Source organism: Stylophora pistillata, chromosome 12, assembly GCF_964205215.1.
Source record: "Stylophora pistillata chromosome 12, jaStyPist1.2, whole genome shotgun sequence".
NCBI lineage: Eukaryota > Metazoa > Cnidaria > Anthozoa > Scleractinia > Pocilloporidae > Stylophora > Stylophora pistillata.
The window spans coordinates 7,874,573-7,890,770 of record NC_142530.1 but is presented as its reverse complement, the minus strand read 5'-3'; the positions used below and the strand labels follow the sequence as shown (position 1 = coordinate 7,890,770).

Here is a 16,198-nt window from a genome sequence, read left to right as displayed (position 1 = left end):
AGGTTTATTTTCTGCCAGACGAATCCTCCTCAAACATTGTTTCTCCGTAGAAAACTTCAACGCTACGGAGTTTGTATTCCAAAACCGGTTTCCTCTCCCTGTTTTATCCTCCATGCCGAAGTGCCTTAAACATAGTTTGTTTGATGTGCTCGCGCTGTCATTATTTGACTACGTAAGTATTGCATCTCGACATTTTTTGTTTTTGTTTTGAACATCTTCTCTGACCCAAGGAGAAACTCTGAGCCATCCCTTTAGCCAATTCCTTTTTAGTTGGTCACCAACTGAGGGTCCCTGCAAGGAAAATTATCAGGTAAGATCTTTGCTATCTCTCTGCGTTTAAAACTAGAATGTGAATGGAGAAACATCGTCCATTTCGGACTGTCGCACCCCATTCGGTTTACGATAAGATCGAGCTAAAACGAAATAGTTTTTGACGAATAGTGCATTTCATAACCTTTCCATTAATATATAGTTTATGGTGGTTATGCTTCAAATAGCGCGTTAAATTACTTTTTTTTTGCTAAGGACACCCGCGAAGGTTCACCTATACTTGGGCCAAGGATGGTTTATATTTATTGCTATCCGACACTGTATAAGAATTCCACATGCGTTTCGAAGAGTTTGTTTATTTATTTATTTTTTTCGTTTGTGAGAAGGCAGGTCTTTTCTTTTTTTTCTTTTTTCGTGACTATCCATAGATTCGAAAACACTATAGTTGGGAGAATGCCAGCTATAAACATCACATCACCAGGCAGTCGAATAAGCCTTAAAAAGAGCAGGTAAAAAAATGATAATGACTAGGAATTATATTGATCAATAGTTACAAATCCGGGCTAAATGAGGGGGGCATTGTGGTCTATTACTAACCGCAAAACCGCAAAAAAATTTCGATCAAAACCGAAAACCGCATGCAAAACCGTCTACACCGATCACTTTGTCAAAATCCAAGTCGATCTGATACTGAGGTCACAAGCGGAGCAACATAGGTTTCGCGGCTATTTAGGTTTCAGCAGAGGCATATATATATATATAACTGCTGCTCAGATCGAGGAGAAACCGGAACCCCCATATGAAAAACCGAAAAAGCACACCGGATACCAAACCGAGTACCCGTCAAAATATTTGACGAAACCGAAAACCAAATGCTGAAAACCAGAGACTATTGCCAAGAAGCTCTTTTCTAACGTTCTTGAACCAGGTCACAAGCTGCATAACTGCTCCTGCCGCCCAGGAATGTATCTACAGTGGACTTACGGAAAAAGCGCGCTTTCAATTTACCTGTGGTCCGTACGAACAGGTCCCATGATAGTTTTACCTTTCATCATTCACGCACGCTTTGTATAAGCAGACTTTATATTGTGTGTTACCTAATTTTTTATATTTTAAAAGTATGTTACCATTTCTTATATATTTCTTAGAATCGCATCATTGAATACAATCTCGCATTCTGATTGGTTAAGGAAGCAAGGTATTTAACGTGGAATTGCGAGTTGAAAACGAGGCTAAGTGATATTGTTTCGCATCTACGTAAGCATAACAACTATCGTCAAATTGCTACAAAGTTTTGTTTTAAAAGGACGTAAAGACAGCAGAGTGACAATAACTCAAAAAAGAAACGACAACTTTGAGTTTAAATTTACAAGACATGTTACGACATTCTCATGTCATCTTCAGTTGCAAATGAGCTTTAACGGTTGTACATTTGAATTTATATCAAGGTACGTTACAAACTACGTGTCAGGGCTTGCGTTACAATTTGAATATTAAAATACGCGAAAAATGTAAATAGCGCGCACTTAACTAGATCAAATAATAATAATAATAATAATAATAATAATAAAATAAAAGACCAAGTAACAACATAATTAAAAGGAAAGACACAATTCTAGATACTTCAATTGCTGATTAAGAATGGGTTTTTTCCACTTAATATGAAATGCCTCTTTGATCTTAATTTGGTATTTTGAAGCGGTAGAATCTAAGATCGTGAAACATTCTGTATCACAAGAGTCAAGACAGGCCCTTGATGATTGCAGGTGCTTGTAAATATGCCAAGTTTTGACCGAAAATAGGTGCTCACGAACTCGTGTACAAATGTGGCGAGTGGTCTCACCAATAGAACTGACATTACAGCCAGCACACGAAAATTTATAAACTTCTCTATGTTGGCTGGTTTCCAAACATCGCTCAGACTAAGTTAAGACAACTACTCAAACGTTATTGCAGAGCTGATGTAGATGTTAAGTTAGTTTTCAGTACGTTTAAACTTAGAAACGTGTTCAGTGTGAAAGATTCAGTACCGCTAGGACAACGTTCGCGTGTCCTTTATAAATTTTCGTGTGCTGGCTTTAATATCGGTTTTCGTGTGCAATTTAACGCGGAATTCCCTCGTCAGGTAATGAATTTTCCTATTATCTTGCAAATGAATGCGTAATTCAACCTTTAGTTGCAATGTTTTTCAAATAAACTATCTAATCTAACCAGAAAATCTAACAAAACCGATAAACCGATGTTTTTTGGCACAAAAACCGAAAAACCGATCTGAAATATAGCCAAAACCGGAAAACCACAAACCTCAATGCCCCGCTCCTAAATTTAGAAGACGAAATATGGCAAATATTATGCGATCGGCGAACGGAAGAGGTCTTCAGCAATCAACACAGGTACATCATGGAACTCGCTGGTGCAAAATATCTACAAATAAATAGATTTTGTTTATAAATATCATTTCTTTAAAGAGTTTCGCTAATTTACATCCTCTAAGTAGCGCAGTTGGAGCTCGCTAAAGAAGTGTTGACTAATTTGAATCGTCAAGAAATTGCAGATTGGTATCCGAGGTAAGATTTCCAGACCGCTGACTGGGAATTCCTGCTGGTCGGCGGGCTCGTATGAAAAGGGGCTTGCGGTAGGTTACCGATATATCTACTTTATTTATTAAAAATTTCCACTTGTTTGCAGACAAATGATATTCCGCTGACGCTGGCTTCAATACAGCGATAGAATATACTACCTTGCGGCCATAAAGGTCGTAGGGATCAAACAGTTTCCGTAGCCGCAAAATCAAAAGACAAGATTGAAAAACTAATTATTCAGTTTCTTCATTGAGTAATCGAAACTCTTCGTTAGAAAATTCATCCATAAGACAGGAGAGGAAAGGAAACAGTCGCACAAAGCACGTTCTTCCCTGTGGCGTCGTGGTTCGATACCTGCAAAAATGAATTTAAAAAACTCCAATTTTCTATTCTTCCTCAAAGGTGTTGACAGGGATTACAGAAGATCATTCGCATCCAAGATGACTTTGCGAAATTTCCTGCTCCAAATTTTACTCTTGGTCTACCTTTGTGATGCCACTTTATTATGTACTCTTGTTAAATCCCCTCTCAAGTTAGAAAATCGCTCAGATAGCTTCGTCAAGGGTTGCTATTGTCAAAACGAAAGACTTTCTTTGTGCTTCGAGATTCAGCTCGGGTTTATACAACTCACAGACACGAACAACATTGTTCTGGTACGATTTCGTATGCCGAGTCGTCAGAAAACTCACGTAAAAGTATTGGGAAACAATTTCTTGTGGTAAGTGCTAGTTATCATTTCTTTGTCCGTGCAGAGATACTCCTCGAAATGTCTGTTATTGTTATACTAACAAGCAAGTGATTTTTGCCTAATGAAATTTTAATCAGGTAGCACAATGCTTGTACAACCGGTAAAGTTTTCGTAGCAGCTTTTACCCGTTGTGTTAAAACCGTTCCGCTTCTGTTTTGAACTGCGACGATCGCAGTTCCAGAGGTTGATATATATCCATTCTGAACGACTGTGAATATATAAATACCACATATTGGACCTGCTGATAAGTAAATAAAGATGCGATTGATCTTCGCAGTATAATGACCAGCTCCCAGTTGGCTTGTTAACTCAGTTGGTATCGCAGAGGTTATGGTATATCTTCCACATCAAGTGAAAGAAAGAGGGTCTCGATGGGGCTATGGCTTTTACGGCTAACGGTTAAAATTTTGCATTGTAATTATGGTTTTGTCCACTGAGTTGATAATATGAATTGGCCAACGTAAATAATTTCAAAGTTTCGAGCGTTAGCCCTTTAACAGCCTTAAAATTTGGTCCCTAATAGTTTTAAAATATCTTTACGGTCAATTTTTTTACCGTTTTACGGCTAACAGTAAAGTCCATTTAGACCCTCAAGAAAGTGGATAAATTTTCGTTTTCATTTTGCTCGGCAGGCCCCATCCCGACTCTGAGCCGTTTTTTATCGGCAAGGAATCCAACGTTTGGGCTGAAGACTCTATATCTGAGAGAGTTACCGGCTTGCTAAAGGATATGAGGCAAAGTTCTTCTATGCTGTATCAAAGAGCTATGACGAGGCTTCAAAAGAAACCAGAAATACAGCTTTTGTCGGATGTTTCGCACGCCCTACAGGACGAAGGCGAAGCAAGAGAAAATGTCCTAATCAAGACCTTCCATGTAATGTCTATGAGCCTGCTGGGAAAGCCTGGTGACGCTGCGCATACGCGTGACAAACAAACCGCCGCCCACAGATACCTAAAACTCTTTAACAGAAAGCGGGGCACTTGTAAAGATCTGAGAGGAGATCCGGATAAGAATGAATGTCTGGGAATGTGCGGAGCAGGGTGCTGGTGCTGGAATCTTGTTTGCAATGATTGCTGTCATCATCAGGGATATTACCAACACGATTTATGTTGCAGGAAAAAAAGATTGTCAGGATATTGTTTGTTTCCGTTTCTTTATGGCTTCAATTGCAATAGTTACGGGGGATATCCCAGCTGTGTTTAGAACTGTTATCAGTTCATATCTGTAAGGGTTAATAGAACAGCAAGACATGGGCACTTTAATCTGCAATGATATGAGCTCAGAGCATGGGTGTAAATTTCTGCTGGTATTTCAATGTATACTAGATTATTTTATTATCATTATCATTATCATTGTCAGATGTGTGTGGAGAGGCTGTCATATAAAACCTTACTGGAACGACCCTCCCTTCTCCCCAAAGTTATAGCACAGGCAAATAATTGGGCGTTTTCAGTTAACAAAGCTCTGAATCTTGTCAGAACGGAAAGTTGTGCCGATGTTCCTAGATGTAATTGACCGAAGCTCTTGAATTAGCTCATGTTCAAAATTTCTATTTAGCGAGTATATTCAGTTTAATCAAATGAATAAAGGGTGTAAGTTTCTAACAAAAGTGTGGTGCTTTGTCGGTGGGGGGTATAACAAGATACCATGTTTTATCAACTGAGTTAATAAATGTAAATTGAAATTGACCTCTGAAAAGAGTTTCTATATGGCGTCCCATCGGGACCAAAATTCAACATTGTGATTTGACATTGTACTTTTAGTATTCTTCCTTATTTCACGATTGGACATTCAAGTGTTTATTCCTTATGAAACTTTTTCCGATTCAACATTGTCTTTTTTACGATTAAACTTCCAAGTTTCAAGTATTAAACATTGTACTTCTCGTAATTCCACTTTATAGTTGTGGCAATGCAATATTTTTGTACTTATGGTATTGATATATTCAACATGCAGTACTTCGCGTTATTCAACATTCAACTTTCCATCATCCAACCGCAACCCAGCTATTAACGAAGGAGCGCAGGCTCACTAAGGTCAAGTACCTCATGTAAGCCTCATAACTTCGTACGAGGTTATCTTGTAAGATGAAAAATGGACGATATCTCGTATTTGCTGGACTGTGTTCATAATGATAATCACATGACTTTTGGAGGACATATAGTTTATTTGTGTCCCTCGTAGCATCATTTAGTCCCGCGTTCCGCTCAAGCGCAAATGGTGCTACTCGGGCCATGCTTATTTTATTCGTTGCAAATTGATATTGCATGTGCCTTTTCCTTGTAGTTATTATATCCGCATCGATTGAAAATAGTATTCGGGGGGATCCACTGGAGCCACACTGGTAGACTAGATCAATCAGTCAGTCTCTGAACAACGGCGTACCCACCCCCTTGTCCAACAATAGTCAACTGATAACAAGTCAAGTTTAATGTTATGTTAGGGGAGGGGTGGATGCACAGCTGAGCAGTTGCTAAGGTCTTGAAATTATCCTTGACTCATAACGAACAAGGCAAGCTTATATCGTTGCCTCCAACAAAATGAATGTTTTCCCTTTGAATATCTTTTGACTCAGTGTTAATAAAAAGGACTAAGACGCGGTTTGAAACATCTCGAAAAATTAGCCTTAATTCCTCAAGACCGTCATTCTAGCCAGATCGCGAAATATGTTAAATGATTCATTTTCAAGAAAACCAATAAAAACTGCTCTTCGGAAATTTATGGTTTTAAATTCCTTTAAGAATAAGGTCGATTTTTTTGGGAAAAAAGTTAAACTTTGACCAGCGGTAACACGCAAGTAAGTTTGCCCTGCTCCCTTGCGTATTTCGTGATCCATTACAGATTCGAACCCTCCTTAGATTGGTTCGTCGTTCGGTAATCTTTTATTTTAAAATCACAAGAGAGTATGCAGTAACACGGAGATATCAAAGATAAAATCCGCTAATAAGTTCACTTAAACGAGACGAAATAACATGATGTCGTCAAAAAAAAATTACGGGACTCTGATCTGTGGTGATTACGTTTCAGTGTATTTCCCCGACACAAAGTCCACGCTGCCCCCATGCACGTGATAACACCAGCCGTAACCACGTCGACAATTTGTTTTGTCTTCAAAACAGGGTTCTAATCATGTTATTAGTCCAAAGACCACATTCCTACTAAAACCTTTGTTGGTCTAAGAACCATACCAATGGAGAACTCCTCATCTTCTCTCTGTTTTCTTATTTTTTACCTCCAATTTTTTAACCTGGACACGGAAGCCAAAATTACACAAAACCTTGAGTTTACAAAGACTTCTGCAAACATTATTAAAGGCTGCTGGAAAAGCCAAGGCCAAGCTGTGACAGTTTCGCCGATGTGTTTCTACATGTCTGAGATGCTAATTCGTATAGTGTATAATCAGAGCGGACGCACTTTGGCTATTTATCACACCAGCAAGGAGCAAGATATCCATTACTTACAAGTTCTCGGCGCTGGACTGTTGAGGTAGGCAGCGAACAAATGTTACATTTTGAGTACTACTGCATTGTTTTGCTGTTTAAGCCCGAGAAGATTTTCTCATGAACAAACAATAGCTTTATCGCTTATTTTAATCAGAAGTTTACACGCAGCCTTCTTATTAATATTTGCCAGGAATACTCTCGGGAAATCTTGATCCATCGTCATTGACGCCAGGAGGTCTCCACGGTTTTCACATTTATTTGCGGTTTCAAGAGGAGAGTTCTGCCGTGCCGTGGCTCGAGTTGTTTACGAACCTTTAATTTATGAGCTAAAATCTCGCGTTTGACTTTTGGAGGAATACATCCACTTCGAGCGAATTTATAGGGTATTTAGCTTTGACCGATTTTCGCCAAATTTCGCCAAATTTCGCTTAAACATTTTAGGAATAATAGTTAGATTTAGCACCGCGAAAACGGCGAACGCTGAACGTCGGCTAGCCGTTTGTCGTTTGCCGTTCCGTCCGCCGGCGATGTTCGTCTGTTTAAGCTTCCCGAAGACACGGCAGAACAAATGTTCTCGGTCGCCATTCACTGCGACTAGAAATAATGGATACAAAGAAGTAATATATTTTCCGCTTGAATTTGAACTCTATTGCCTTTACAAGCAGTTCATATAGAAGTAAGATGATAAACGAAGCTTACCTATAAAAGCAAGCGATCAAAAAGTAGAAATAGTCGGTAAAAATGGGCTGCAAATACTCACGCTTTCGCGTTCCCTACAAACGGGAAAAATATCCTCCTCGAGTAGAAACGGCGGCCGGCAAACGGCAAACGCGGGAAATGTCAGGTCACGTGACCCTCTCTACCGTTCGCGGGAAAAAAATACGTGGTGCTTAATCTCTCTAATGACAAACGGAAGTGTGTAGCAAAATTTTGAGATGTAGAATGTTTGTCCCGTGGCATCCTTTCACGCAACACGTCTCACATATATTTAGCTACTCCAACTTTTGATGCCGATATCTACACGACCAAATGGAATATCGAAAAAGCCTGTCACGCTTTTGTTGATTGATGCCTTGTCAGAATAAGACTGTACATTCATTCGATAAATTCATTTGAAGAACCCACGGTCGCTTTACGCCTTACTGGGTCCGCCTGACAATTTCTAAAAGAAAAACTTCCTTTCATCATGTTAATATCGTAAACTGCATTTATTTAATTATCAAGCTTTCTTCTGATGTAGAGTTTGATAGGACTTTAGTGGAACTAGCGCGCCTGCGAATTTTTTCCCGAAGGACACCCACGAGGTGGGAAGTTACCTTAAGTCCGGTATTTACAAGGGGACCTTGTACAGGGGTTATTAAAATGTGAGACCACTGAAATCTGATCAATTGTAAGATAAACACTTCTATGTTTTGACTCACCTCAGATACAAGGTAGAGGAAACGAGAGTACCAATGTTCATGTCGAGATCTCTGACACGGAAAATCGTCAAACGCAAGTTCAAGGAACTTTCCTATAAAAGTAACTCCCCATGTAATCATCGATTGTTCGTCAAAGAAATTTTACGATCAAACAAACATGGCGCATTTTTTAAGAGGAGAAGAACAAGTTCTCTAAATGAAAACGAGGTTATAACGTTGGGGAAAATCTCAGCATATTTATCCAAATACTCTTTGAATTCTCACTTGTCAAAAGTTGTGGAAAGAAACGACTTGTTCTTTTTGGGACTCATCCGCTCCGCAGGACCACTGGGGAGTACTACTGCTAAAGATCACTTTACGGAACGGTTTTTAAGGAATCACATAAATTCTGAGGTCAATGTTCTTGATCACGTATGTTCGTCGGGAAACTCCCTCAAACATCTGAGAGGAACTGCGTATGACAATCACGTTGTGGCCAATGAAAAAGCAAAATCTCAAAATTGCGACGACATACGCAATGGATCAGACCAAGAATGTTTTGGAATGCGCGGGAAGAAATGCTGGTGCTGGCAGTGGGTGTGCGGCGATTGTTGTCTGCACAAAGGTTGTCTGCAGCACGATGCATGTTGCCGTTATGCAAATCCCCAGTATCTATCGACATATTGCCTTCTTCCGTTTCTTTACGGATTTGACTGTGAAAATGGTTATTATGGCTACCCAACTTGTCTGCATAGGTGAATCTTCTTTACTGCTAATAAAACCTTATGAGAAGTTTTTGTTTACACGTGGGAGACATGAAATTTCTCCGGAGCCGGTTTAAACTTCTTGTTTTAATACCTAAAGATAATAGACACGACTTGATGGTTATAAATGTTGGTAAATTTTTCACGATGAAGAAGAAGAAGAAGAAGAAGAAGAAGAAGAAGAAGAAGAAGAAGAAGAAGAAGAAGAAGAAGAAGAAGAATCACGAGCACACCATTCACTAGGGTTCATTTTCCCGCGCTGACTCTGTTGATTCCTGAATTCTCTTTCGGTCCAGGTGATAACTCAGTCTCATTTGTTTTGATCGACCATTTTTGACTACCTTCCTTTCCTTTCGCGTGCCATTGTGATCTGCTCCTGGGAAAGAAACTTAATAAAATCTTATACTGCTTTTTCACAGCTAAGGAGAATGAATAACTTCTATATGCATATAAATGATAACTCCTCATACCCTGACATCAGTTTGTATCAGTTTGCATCAGTTTGCATCAGTTTGCATCAGTTTGTATCAGTTTACATCAGTTTGCATCAGTTTGCATCAGTTTGCATCAGTTTGCATCAGTTTGTATCAGTTTACATCAGTTTGCATCAGTTTGTATCAGTTTACATCAGTTTGTATCAGTTTGCATCAGTTTGCATCAGTTTGCATCAGTTTGTATCAGTTTGTAACAGTTTGCATCAGTTTGCATCAGTTTACATCAGTTTGCATCAGTTTGCATCAGTTTGTATCAGTTTGTATCAGTTTGTATCAGTTTGTATCAGTTTGTATCAGTTTGTATCAGTTTTTATCAGTTTCTATCAGTTTGTATCAGTTCTCCACGCTGTTCTCTTTACATTTTCTTTAGTTCTAACAGAGATGTTTTTCACAATCAGGAGCCTCACAAATTGGCGTTCATTTCCATTGTTCTCATGGCCGTTATACTTGATTCAAGGGTGATAAGGAGAAAGGAGAAAGGAGAAATCAGAAATCAGAATCCAGTCGTTCTTAGGGAGTTGAAAAGGTTAATCTGGGTCTATGTCTTAACTTATCGGAAAGGTAGGCGTTCATGAATATCTTGGACAGGCAAAAATTATTTGTAAATGCGATCGGTCGCTAAACAAGGGATGGCAACGCCAAGGAAGACGTCGATTAAAAAAAATGAATTTACATGCATTTTTATATAGAATTTTGCTAATGGCTGGAGGTGTTTACCGTCTCTTACGGCACTACACCTCGACTTCAGCAAAATGCATGTGAAAAGCGTCGAGTTATAAAATAGAAACTTTAATAATTTGTCATCGGTTTTTCTGTTCTCAGGCCTCTCACATATCGGTGATTGTACGTCGTTGTTTTGCAGAGGACGGCGTACAAAAGTTTAAAACGCATGTGCAGCTGCAGGCTATTGTGTTCTGCCCATTAGATCTTTAAAAGATGAAAAAAAAAAAAAGTGTTCTTGTTCCAATTCGGAAAAGGAAAATAATCATACAAAAGATGTCAATGAAACCAAGCCCTGGCTTGTCACAATGATTAGTTTATTTAAATTTCGGTAAAAAAGAAAAAATATATATTTGCAACATTATGCAACCCGAGTGTTATGAAATGTTGGGCACGAATATTTAATCATTAAAATGCAATTTTTAAACAAACACAGGCTGTTGCCTTGTGTGATACCTGGGGATATTCAGTCAGACCATGGGCCTTCTTTTTATTCTTAACCACTCTGTTTAGGAAGTGAGGTCCTAAAAGCAAGGGCCTGGGATCGTAAGACCACCAGGAACCCTAAAAATTTCTATAAGAAGTGTTAACGCGCACGAACCGGATTAACTGTTGCGGGGAAGAAGTAACATGAAATAAGCGAGAACCGCAACTTCATTCAGAATCCTGATTGATTTGTTATGAAGCCGACATTTTGTTTTTAATTTTATCTCCTGTTCTTGAACTCTTTTGCAAATAAAAAAGATAATGTTAAGTTACGTGGAGTTTGCATTTTCTCCGGTATTTCAGTCTTGAAAACAGTACGACCTTGACACTTAAGTTTGCGAGATTTCGTTTTAACTATTTACAAATAAAATAAAATGATGATAATTTTAATAATTTTATTATTTCTAGAGCGCAAAATTCATTAGATATATGATCATGTTTTGATAGATTTATCACATTACTATACGGTAAAAAAAAAATTAAATTCTTGAAATGAAATTGTTCCCTTCCACTTGTTGTGTATGTGTAAGTTGTCATACAGTAGCCAAAGCATTTTTCGCCAAGTGCTTGCTCATCCATTCTAAATACGAACAGTCCGGGAGCTTCTTGCGATTATACGCCTCGCTGTAAACTGTTGCACCATCCATCTTTTCGTGTGATTTTTCAAACCTCTCTTCTGGTTTGATACAAGTGCGCGGCCGTCCACCTTCAGCCCCCTTAAAATCTTGCGTTGTCACTGATCCGTCTGTACAGAATTTCACAAGAGGCTTGCGGTAAAAGTTCGTCTCGTGGAAATCCCCGTAGCGGATGTAAGGAACTTTGCTGTATGGTTTGAACTGGGCGTTGTAGGCTGTTTCGTCGAAGAATTTCGCTTTATTTGGCTCGATTTTGGAGGGTGGCCTTATCTTCGTGACTTTTACGGGTTCTTTTTCTTTGAAATCTTCTTTGGTAATGGTGGTGGTTGCAAATTTCGTTTCGGGTGGTACATACTCGTCGCTATCTGGCTTCAGAGTCTTCGTGCGTTCAATTTTCCTCGGATCCCACGTGATCTTGTAAAAGCTATTATTGGTTGTTTCAAAATCACGTCCCTTGTCCATGGCCAATCGGAGAGTGGCGGGTGGTGGTGTAACAGGTTTCGGTGGCAATGGCATTTTCGCGCCAAAACCTGGGAAGTCACTCTTAGCTTGAGTTTCGCTCTGAAACTTAGCGCGTTTTTGGGTCTTCAGCGTCGGCTGACGAACGGTCATTTCCGGCCTGGCGTCTTTCGTTGGCGTCTTGTAAGCATCCCTATGAACTGTTTGTAAGAGGTGGTCGCCTTCAATACCAATGGTCACTTGCGCTCCCTGAGGCTTGAAGGCGTCGGGACGCGCCGCAAATTTACCACGGTAGACGTCTTGATTCCAGGTTTTGACGTCATATCTTTCGTTTTTCTCAGGATACAGGATTCCCCCTGTGTAACAAGGTAGTTCACCATACGGTGCTTGTAGGATGGGCACTTTGGGTGTGAACGTTTGATTGTGAGTGGTGGCCGACTGAAATTTTAGTCCCTGATTTTGCGTGACTGTTCTTGGTCGTGTTATCTTCACCATCTCTGGAGGGCCACGGTTCACGAACTCTTGCGCATAGATTGTCTTTCCATCCAGTTTCTCGTCAGATGGCTTGTATTCATCCGCCATCTGTAGAAAATAAGGAGAATTGATGAAGAAGCCCCCGGCGCTTGAATTGCGTCTAGTGGTATAACGTAAGAAAAATTCCAGACAACCCAAAGAACTCAGTAACTCATTACAGTGTGGAATGTGTTCCGGGCGCTCGGTGAAAAACGGAATTCGGAAGTAACACGCGCCTGAGGAAGCATATACGGAGCCGCGTGTGAATTCTCATTCACGCGACACAGTAGCAAAATGAGTGCTCAACCTCTGCGGATTTGGCGCAGTCGAGGAGCGTTTTGTGATTTAGGCATGAACGAGTTTCGTCGAGGAAAGAACAGAACATCGTTTTACCCTTTTTGGACTGGACTTTGTTTCTGTGGAAAGGTCTGAAGGGTAAGTAGCATTCTTTTAATTAAAGTTCAACTGTTTTAAGTTTATCCGGACAGCTTAGGCAATAAAAGTCGCTCCGAACTTCGTAGCCATGTTACGAAGGTTCTGCTTCAGTCCCTAAATTCACACCCGTTATTGTAACTTTGTTTTTGTTCAGTGAGATATGTGACGAAAGAGGTTCGACAGAAATTTTCCACAACTCGGCAACCTTGTTTGTTTTGGTTTGCGCATATCCCCGCAAAATGAAAACAAACAATAGAAGTTTAAAGTGTCGCCATTTTTCGGCAGTGGTGTTACTATGGAAATGCTGTCGTCCCCATTCCTTTCGCGCGTAAAATTTCTCGCGCGTTACAAGCATGCACACTCATTTTGCTGCTGTGTCCATTCACAACCGATTTTATCTAAGTTCTTAGTCGTGCGTCTGGCTCAAATCGCCCGCTTGCTTTTGGTCGTGTCATTTTTGCATTTACACCATAGCTAAGACTTCATCATAATGTACAGGAACATGGTTAACACCCCTTGTTACCTTACAGCTTCCTTGAGGTTCAGATTTCCTGGGGATAAACTCCATTCTCTGTACCGTTCTGAAGTCCATGGGGGGAGGTTTAGGGTTCCTCAGGCGCGGGAGTGGCTTTCTTGTATTGCGAGGTTTAGCTCCATCGTGTGAAGTGTAGGTGTTTTGATAGTTAGTTTTAGCTTCTGCCAGTCCTGGTCGCTTAAATACTGATTTCATTTTCTGTGGTTCCTTTGTGCAGCCAATGTGAGGATGGTATCCGCTGAAGATGCAAAAAAAAAAAAAACAAAAAAAAAATTAACAATAATTAATTGAATAATGATAATTATTAAAAACTAGATCACTGGATAATGCAATTCAAGACTTTTTATTGGCTTAGCCATTATGGTATGTCAGCCAAAATACCATAATCTACAAATATGGCAAGCGTACGTGTCAGCTTAAAATTAAAAGGGAGCTAAAAATTTAATAAAATTTAATACAATTTAATAATTTAATTTAACGTTTTTATTCCACTTGCTCTTGTTGGATATGAGATGATTATAGCCAACTCGGCGCTACGCGCCTCGTTGGCTATCTATCATCTAATATCCAACGCGTGCTCGTGGAATAATTGTTAAATAGATACCTAAGTACAACTGCATCTCCCTCACAGACCTCGACCTCGGACAAGATATCCCAGCCAGTAGCACATTGTGGTTAATAAAGGGATATGACAAACTTTCCTACTCAGATTCTCTAATTTAAATATTTATTTTTGTATTTTATTTAATTTTTTTTTTTTATTTACTAGTCTAGAGTTTAGGTCAAATGAAAGGATTTCAAAAACCCTTCCTTCAAAAAATAAAACAAGGAAATAAAGATTGAAATAGTTGTGTTTTTTAATATAAAAATATGTTGCAGGTAATTAGTCGATTATAAACAGTAAAATTTCTTGGTTGCAGGCCTATCAAAGCCAAGGGTCTAAATGTAAATATTAATTCAAACTCACATAACACAAACAAACAAACAAAAGACAAAAACAAACAAAACAAAAAAACAAAACAAAACAAAAAGAGAGAAATAAAGGACCAGTTATTATTTATCACTTGGGGCTTTGGAGGATTTGTTTGGAGGGGATCACATGGTTTTCAGCTGGAACGGAGGGGGGGGAGGGGGCGTCAATCGTCGCCAACAGACTATAAAGGGAGGGCCTGACCATAGAATTTGACTGCCAATCTCTGCCAAGGAAGGGATCATAACAATATTATCGTGCCTTATGAGGGAATCAGTAAATTTTACAAGTGACTTAACCAAAATACCCCCCACCCCGTTCACCCCCCCCCCCTCCGTTCTACCCCCGCCCCGATAAACATCGACCGGTTCCCGAAAACTGCTTTCCTCCCGTCTCTTCTCCCACGCGCCACCATGCGTTACGCATAGGTCGCCTTACCAGCCTTGCGTGACGATTAATCACCGCTTTGTACAACGAAACCTCATTGTTACATATTCAAAATTTACTGAGATGCACTTCATCTCAAAAATTCCAATAATGCGACTTCGAATACATTGTTTAGGACGAAGTTGATGAAAATCTTGAAGTGTCATCTTTGAGTAAACAATCCTTGGACAACATGCACATGCGAGAAGCCCGACGAGTACTTCAACACTTTCAAAGCATTCAATAAGTTTAGAATAATAACAACCAATGAAACGAAATTCGCGATCTAAAATGACGATCAGTTTATCCTAAAAGCTGTGTCATAATAGCATCCCACATCAATTGTGAACTGGTCGCAACAATAAAGAAATTTTAGAAGCACTTTGGGAATGGTAGTGAAGTTAACCCCATGATATATAGTGCATACCCCCGCAACAAACAGTCTATGAACTTCATGAATGACACTTTCTCTTTCTACATAAAAAATCCTCTAAAAGCCATTTTTAGAAGGCGAATAGAAAACGTAAATAAGCGAATAAACAAATAAATCTCTTGTGCCAACACCGTCTAAGCGCGTGCAAACCTAGTCGTGATAACTAGCTTTCGCGAGGCTACTATCACCCCGGCTAGTAACCTCAATTTCGGCAGTTTCGCTGCCAAACTTGAGCGTCCTTTAGCACTATTGAATTCATTTATCACGATGTTTTCCCATCCTCTTTTTTAAAGTACAATAAAACAGCTGTTTGCCATTAAGTAGGGCTGTTCCGGAATCAATATTTTATCTTAGTCGGACGAAGGTCTTAATTACATTTCAGGGATGCTCCGTTTCACCTGCAAGTTCACTTACCCACAATCGCATAATTCGCAGACACATCGCAGCCCTTTATCTTTCAATAGTTTTTCCGTTTCGGCTGTATACATCCTTGGCGCGGTCATTCTGCCCTTTTGTTCCTCAAAATCTGAATGAAACACAGCGTAAATTAGCGTGGACCATAAAGCTCTTGAACGACTCGCCTTCGGAGGAACTAGTCCAAAATTCGTGACTTTTCGCAGAATCGTTCGCTATAGAACAATCGTTTTCTTAAAGTTATAAAGCTAAACAAAACAGGTCTTTCTACCTTCAAATAGATCAGCAATAAATTGCTTACATCAGTGATCTGCTCGAGAAAATTGGTAAAAATCTTGTCTTGAAGTGCGATCGAGTGTTGTGAGTCTGCTGTGCCTTGCTATCACCATTGACAACCACTTCACTTGATGTGAATAATATCCCCGGGGCTTATTCCCTTGTGTACACTAAACGACACGATAACTCTTTTTG

General features: G+C 39.6%; 3 protein-coding genes across 4 annotated transcripts; 2 read left to right on the top strand and 1 right to left on the bottom strand.

The window, feature by feature from the left end:
* Positions 1–3,043: 3,043 nt before the first annotated feature.
* On the top strand, positions 3,044–5,473 carry LOC111344831 (uncharacterized). Its single transcript, XM_022952093.2, has 2 exons — positions 3,044–3,570; positions 4,233–5,473. The coding sequence occupies exons 1-2, from the start codon at positions 3,215–3,217 to the stop codon at positions 4,801–4,803; spliced, it is 927 nt and encodes a 308-aa protein (XP_022807828.2). The 5' UTR covers positions 3,044–3,214; the 3' UTR covers positions 4,804–5,473.
* Positions 5,474–6,507: 1,034 nt separating this feature from the next.
* Positions 6,508–11,179, top strand: LOC148718640 (uncharacterized). Its single transcript, XM_088740650.1, has 2 exons — positions 6,508–7,086; positions 8,470–11,179. The coding sequence occupies exons 1-2, from the start codon at positions 6,791–6,793 to the stop codon at positions 9,200–9,202; spliced, it is 1,029 nt and encodes a 342-aa protein (XP_088596776.1). The 5' UTR covers positions 6,508–6,790; the 3' UTR covers positions 9,203–11,179.
* Positions 11,180–11,288: 109 nt separating this feature from the next.
* LOC111344834 (uncharacterized) lies at positions 11,289–16,159 on the bottom strand. 2 transcript variants are annotated; one of them, XM_022952097.2, is made up of 4 exons: positions 16,029–16,159; positions 15,728–15,839; positions 13,473–13,722; positions 11,289–12,583 (listed from the first exon to the last, which is right to left on the bottom strand). In XM_022952097.2, exons 2-4 carry the CDS (start codon positions 15,814–15,816, stop codon positions 11,441–11,443), a joined length of 1,482 nt encoding a protein of 493 aa, XP_022807832.1. In that variant the 5' UTR covers positions 15,817–15,839; positions 16,029–16,159; the 3' UTR covers positions 11,289–11,440. The 2 variants fall into 2 exon arrangements, with proteins under 2 accessions (XP_022807832.1, XP_022807831.1); XM_022952096.2 differs by having other exon boundaries at positions 15,999–16,145.
* Between the last annotated feature and the right edge of the window lie 39 nt (positions 16,160–16,198).